Source organism: Sinocyclocheilus grahami, unplaced genomic scaffold (genome assembly GCF_001515645.1).
Source record: "Sinocyclocheilus grahami isolate Dianchi unplaced genomic scaffold, SAMN03320097.WGS_v1.1 scaffold136.1, whole genome shotgun sequence".
NCBI classification, from domain to species: Eukaryota; Metazoa; Chordata; class Actinopteri; order Cypriniformes; family Cyprinidae; genus Sinocyclocheilus; species Sinocyclocheilus grahami.
The window spans coordinates 2400836-2407488 of NW_015505315.1; the positions used below are offsets into that span (position 1 = coordinate 2400836).

Genomic DNA, 6653 nt, shown 5'->3' on the forward strand with positions numbered 1-6653 from the left:
GGGTGTAGTGACGTTGGTTTTCAAAAAACACAATGGACCAACACCAGCAGATGACATTGCACCCCAAATCATCACAGACTGTGGAAACTTAACACTGGACTTCAAGCAACTTGGGCTATGAGCTTCTCCACCCTTCCTCCAGACTCTAGGACCTTGGTTTCCAAATGAAATACAAAACTTGCTCTCATCTGAAAAGAGGACTTTGGACCACTGGGCAACAGTCCAGTTCTTCTCCTTAGCCCAGGTAAGACGCCTCTGACGTTGTTTGTGGTTCAGGAGTGGCTTAACAAGAGGAATACGTCAACTGTAGCCAAATTCCTTGACACGTCTGTGTGTGGTGGCTCTTGATGCCTTGACCCCAGCCTCAGTCCATTCCTTGTGAAGTTCACTCAAATTCTTGAATCGATTTTGCTTGACAATCCTCATAAGGCTGCGGTTCTCTCGGTTGTTGTGCATCTTTTTCTTCCACACTTTTTCCTTCCACTCAACTTTGTTAACATGCTTGGATACAGCACTCTGTGAACAGCCAGCTTCTTTGGCAATGAATGTTTGTGGCTTACCCTCCTTGTGAAGGGTGTCAATGATTGTCTTCTAGACAACTGTCAGATCAGTAGTCTTCCCCATGATTGTGTAGCCTAGTGAACCCAACTGAGAGACCATTTTGAAGGCTGTGAGTGTTTTGAGTTGATTAGCTGATTGGCATGTCACCATAATCTAATTTGTTGAGATAGTGAATTGGTGGGTTTTTGTTAAATGTGAGCCAAAATCATCACAATTAAAAGAACCAAAGACTTAAGTCTTACTTCAGTCTGTGTGCATTGAATTTATTTAATACACGAGTTTCACAATTTGAGTTGAATTACTGAAATAAATGAACTTTTCCACGACATTCTAATTTATTGAGATGCACCTGTAGTATACATAGACAGAAAAATGTAAGTAAATGTATCTAATCTAATGTGGGTTCATGGAAATTGTGTGTTAAAGAAATAAAAAACTATAGATATATACACACAAAATTTCCATTAACCCACATTGGCTTACATTAGGTAACGGTACACTATATACAGTATATACACACTATTCATAATTTTTTTATTTCACCAAGTTTCCAAGGCAACATTTTTCAACTTGATTTACTGAAGGAACTAAAACTAAATTAAACAAAATTAAAAATTAAAATTAAAATAGATTTAGATTTTTTTTTCTTTCATTCCATGGCCAAAAACAGTTTTTCACAACATCTCGTGTTTCACAAAGTCAAGAAAGGCATACAGGTTTGGAATGACAGGAGGGTGAGTAAATGATGACAGCATTTTCATATTTGAGTGAACTCTCTTTTTAAGGGATTCTAACAATACACTACACTGCGCTTTTTAATCATGAATCACAAGTAACAACACATACTATGATGAAAAGCACTAGGATATAGCACAACTTTGGACATGCTGTCAAATTGCGGAACACACGTTTTGATGCCAAGCACGATCAAACACACGCACTCATACACACACAGCAGAAGAGATGAGAAAGCGGCCTTAGTGCACCAGACGCCTCAGGCTGTGCATCAAAGCCTGGTGTCCTTACAGAGCTTTCTCCTGTCTCTGTGATGGAGTGGCCATCTTTAACCTGAACTCACTCAGGCTGACTCATAATACATGCTGCCTCTCAAGATATCACTGAGATTGTCACTAATGACATTCCGTCTGTCTGCTTCATCTTACAATTCTCAAGGTCCGTCTTTGTCTTAGTAGCCCATTGTTCAACGCTTTTCCTATCAGTATTGTTTCATCTTTCTTTTTTATTTTTCTCTTTGAAACAGCTTTTTTTTTATACCGATCCTCTTTGTGGGTTTCTTGTTCATTGTATTGACAGATATAAAACAGCATAGTTATAACTAGCTAAAACATTACTGAAATTACTAAAGACAAAGTGATCGCATTTAAGAAATATTTAAGAGCTCAACAGCATTATTTATTATATACTTTCTTTTACTACTTTCAATTTATTTTATATGGACATAATGTAAAGAGAAATAATTTTATAATATTATAAAAGCCAGTACATTCATGCTAGACATGTTTGGAAATTGTGCACTTGATCACTTTATACAACCCATCACATGCAATTTATAACAACAACAAAAATAATTTCTCCCTATCATAAACCTGTTTTATGTTTTACATCTTTACTGTCTACCTTGTATCACAGCACATAAACAAACAGAAGACTAAATAATTCAAATTTTACCATAATAATCTGCTTTGTATATTAACATACACTCATTTTAATATCAACTTCTTTAGCATAATTGATACTAGTTCTTTGATGTGCTATTCTTGAATTCTGAAATTCCTATTTCATACCTGGAACTATGGTTTCCTTTTATAAACAAAAATAAAGTATAGTTTACGGTATACAATTGTTATTTTTTTAAACATTGTTTTCTCTTGAGTCTTTTGAGGCTATGTTTTTGTTCAAATGAAACCTATGGTGGTAAAACAATTTCAACTCAGAAACTGATAGTACATTTTAACAAATAATTACAAGGAAAAAGAAAGTAACACAGTGAATTAAACATGCCATTTTTATGTAGAATTAAATGTTAAGCAGAAAGACAGAAATAGTTTTTTCTTGTAAAATATATTCAAATAATCTTATTTTATTCAACTTAATATTTACATAGTGTATAGCACTAACAATAAAAATAATAATTGTTATTATTATGATTATTTTTTTTATCTATTTTTTCCTTAGCTTTATATATGGCTTTTCTGTCCCTCCACTCTTTACAGAGACTAGGGGGGTACACAATTTCTTTCCCTTTCACACTCTTAACTTTCATATTAACTCAAATCATGACTGTCCCTTGGAAGGCAGAGCTCTTTTGATGTAACGTCTGATCCGTCTGGTTCAAAAATATCACGTTTCCTCTTTTTGGTGAGCAGCCAAAACAACAGCTCCTTCAACGGTCAGCCATAGGACCACATGCCAAATGGAACTAGATCAATACAGTTCTCCCTCAAGTCTTCGAAAGCATAGTGCAATACTAGGTTGTGCAGAAAGAACAGCAGGAGCGCAGTGTGAAAAAGAAGGTCGGATAGGTTATACAAAAAAGAAAGAAAAAAAAATAGTGTATTTAGCAAACAAATTTAGAACCATCTGCTGCACAGCCTCAGTTTTGAGTAAGTCACCCTACATCGAGTTGCATCGCTAAACCTCGGCTTGGATTCTGTTCATTTGCTTTCTTTCAAAATGCACCAGGGATTACAAAATAGCTGATGTCCAGACAATTGTGCATCTGCTAACTTTTGGGTACACTAATTCCACCAGATTTCCCCTTCAAATGCATGCCTCCGGACTGCGCTTGACACACAATGTTTGCGCTTACAGATGCCTCTCTCTCTCTCTCTCAATGTTCATTTCATTCTTATTTCCCTGCTGTTTCATAGTCATTTGTCAGTCTTACCTAAATAGTTTTTTTTTCTTTGATTTTCAATAACAAAACAATGGTACCAGGATCTCAAGGCAGCACATACTGTATATACTAAGATCTAAATAGGAACAAAGCATAACAGAGAGAAATAAAATAAAAATAAAATAAAATACCTTTTTGCCTTCCCAAAAATATGCACCAAAATGATTTACAACAACATCAGAGTTTAAAAGATATACAACCGGAGACATGGTAAACATAGTTTCTAATAATCTTTTGTATTTTGTGAATTTCTTTCCAAAAATCTTAATGATTTCTCAATCACAATATGTGTGTATCACAGTATTGGTGGCTAAAACATAATGTAGATGAACATACCTAAATTGTTTTTGATGGTGAAATTGGGATTGTTGAGCATCTCCAGGCGGTAGTGGAAAGTGTGTCCCTGGGAAGGATTGTCTTTGTCCACGGCGCTGATGGTTTGAATCACCTGTGGACACAGACACAAAGAGAAGGACCAGCCATCCATTACTCTACTTTTGCCAACACGGGATGAAAAATCTGTCCCATTCACTCATAAAAGCAGAGACCCTAAGCTAAGGGGCGCAGACTTTGGCAGCCCACTTTTCTATGCCAAGTCCATCTATATATCTGCCACCCCCGTTCAAGACATGTTCTTTTTCTTTATGATTTACAGCTCGCTGTAAAGCAGGACCCAGCCGTCCCGGTCATTCTTTTCCCTACATGGATGGAGAATGTTCTTACGGTGACTGTGTTAGAGGGCGGAAGATGAGGAAGTACATACTGATACTGTTAGTCACAGACACTGCATATCGGCTAGAGAGATGCAGGCTCTGACCGGGCCTGAATGGATCTGATTGTTTTCATTTTCTGCAGGGGGAGGGAGAGAGTGAGTGGCTAAAAAAGGCTACCCAGGTGTCTCTTAATCATCTCTCTTAAATCAATAGGCTGTAATTTACCGCGGCTGATCGTTACGGAGGAGCTGTGAGAGAGAGATGCTGCTGGCGGGCCTGATTGATGCCCTCTTACCTGTCCAGGTTTGCCATTTTCACAAAGGAAGGCTTCATATTCGGTGGCGAACTCAGGGGCGTTGTCATTTATGTCCAGCACTTTGATTGCCACTATGGCTCTGGAAATCTGGCTGTGGTTTCCTAATATGAAAAGAGACAAGCTATTAAAACACGGAGAAGAGAAGTGCAGCGGCCAAATATAGAAGAGAGCTATTGCAAATCCCAGGTAAATACAATGACCCAGTTATTTTCTGCCTCACAACTATTTATTTTTCTCTCTTCCTCTCCTTTTTTTTCTCCCATCCTCTGGGTTGATGGAGAGACAGATGAGACGCAGCATCAGTCTGAGCTTTAGACATTATCAAGTATGCAAAACAGGATTACGGTGAAAAAAAACACACATTCAAAAGTGCTTTTGAAATCCCCTGTACAGGTGCATGTTTTATACATGAAGGTTAAAAAAATGAATATTAATAAAATGGTGGCAGCTGAAGTCTAGAAGACAATAAAGGGCAATTTAATTAGATTAACTTTTCATTGGAATTATTCATTGGCAGTAATTCGCAGTCCCTTTTGAGGACCCATGTAAATGATTGTATTTAATTAGGGTTGCAACCGCTGACTTTTAAAGCAATTATCTATTAGTTTGGCTTTAGCACATGACATGGTACCTTAACATCTTACGGGCAATTCAGGGCATACTGCTGTATTGTGTGACACTTAGAACAGCAAACAGCATCTGACCTGTCAATTAATTTCGCTCCTTGAACACCCTTTCTTAAATAAAATAAGGAAAGAAGCTTATGAGCCTTGACCAGACGTTTCAACATAATGCAGTAGCGCTGACTCATATTCATAGGCATGCTGTACAGACATTTCTGTTCAAATTCTGTTTTACCAGAGGCATCAGCTAAAAAAAAAATCCAGATTTGTTGGTCATCATGTTAAAACACTGAGAACGATGAACATTTTGCACGCTTTACTTCACATGCAATGTTGCTATGTTTATTCAGCTCTTTGAGCTCAAAGACATCTTATGTTAATCGTATATGACAACATCAGTATTTTTTCCTCCTCCAGGGAAATATTTTTGGCTCCAGTATCTGAATAATGTAGCTGTACATGCCAATCAAAATGAATCTCGAGGTTTATGGATGTCTTGTGCAATGTTTATTTCTGGTCCACAGCTTGTGTTTAATAAGTTCTTTATCTAGTCAACAGATGTTCTTTTATCTGTTATGTACAGCAAACAGCTCTGGCGTGAGTAGAAATTACTCATTAGATGTCCATGAAATTAACTGCTGAGCAGTTTAATTCAGTAAGATTTCTGTCTTCGGTTTCTGAGAGGAAACTTTAGCATCTTAAAATCTGCTGACGGTAAATTAGTACCTGAGGTAAAGCTTCGATTACATTAGTTGTTATGGCTCATTTATAGTTAGAGCCCAGGTTTTGGCCTTTTTATCTTTGTGCCTTTATATACCTGCATTTGTTTCTCCATTGTAAATCCTGTTACATAATTAACAAAGATGCTAACTGTGATGTGAAATTTCTATTGGTCTGAAGTGCCTCTACACAGATTTAAATGATCTCTTTGCGCATTACTGTAACAATCTCTTTGATATTGTTATACAATCAATGTTTCAATCGAGAAGAGGAAGAAAGGAAAATTGTACTTACGAACTTCGGTGGCTGTTACTGTGATATTGTGCCACATATCCGTCTCTCTGTCCAGAGGTTTGGCTAATGTGATCTTCCCGTCATCAACATTAATGTTAAACTGCCTCTCTAAATCTGTGTGTCTATCAATAAAATACCTGTAGAGGAAAAACAAAGAGAGAGAGAGAATACAATCCTTTTAGTATATGGGGTAAAATGATCCAAAAAGTTATCTGTTGTGACTGTAGAGGAAAAACAGAGAAAGAAAGAGAGAGATATTCTTTAGTATACGAGATTATATATATATATATATATATATATGTATATATATATATATATAGTCAGTGGCTGACATAAACCAATAAAAGCATACCCAAAAAAATAATATACAAATTTATTTATAAATCTCATGATTATCATAAATCGTTTCAATTAATTTTTTTCATAGTTTTAAAAATCTGACATTCCACACATAAATATATAACATTTATGTAGCGAATCAGCTCATGGGAAATATGAATAATTAACCA

General features: G+C 36.4%; 1 protein-coding gene across 1 annotated transcript in view; it reads right to left on the reverse strand.

Moving 5' to 3' along the window:
- The window catches only part of LOC107591036 (cadherin-8-like), a 101357-nt gene that overhangs the window by 6243 nt on the left and 88461 nt on the right, over positions 1–6653 (reverse strand). The window contains exons 8-10 of the mRNA XM_016280040.1: positions 6145–6281; positions 4487–4608; positions 3815–3926 (exon numbers count right to left, since the gene is read on the reverse strand). Of these exons, the coding sequence (XP_016135526.1) occupies positions 3815–3926; positions 4487–4608; positions 6145–6281 (371 nt within the window). The remainder of the gene's footprint in view (positions 1–3814; positions 3927–4486; positions 4609–6144; positions 6282–6653) is intronic.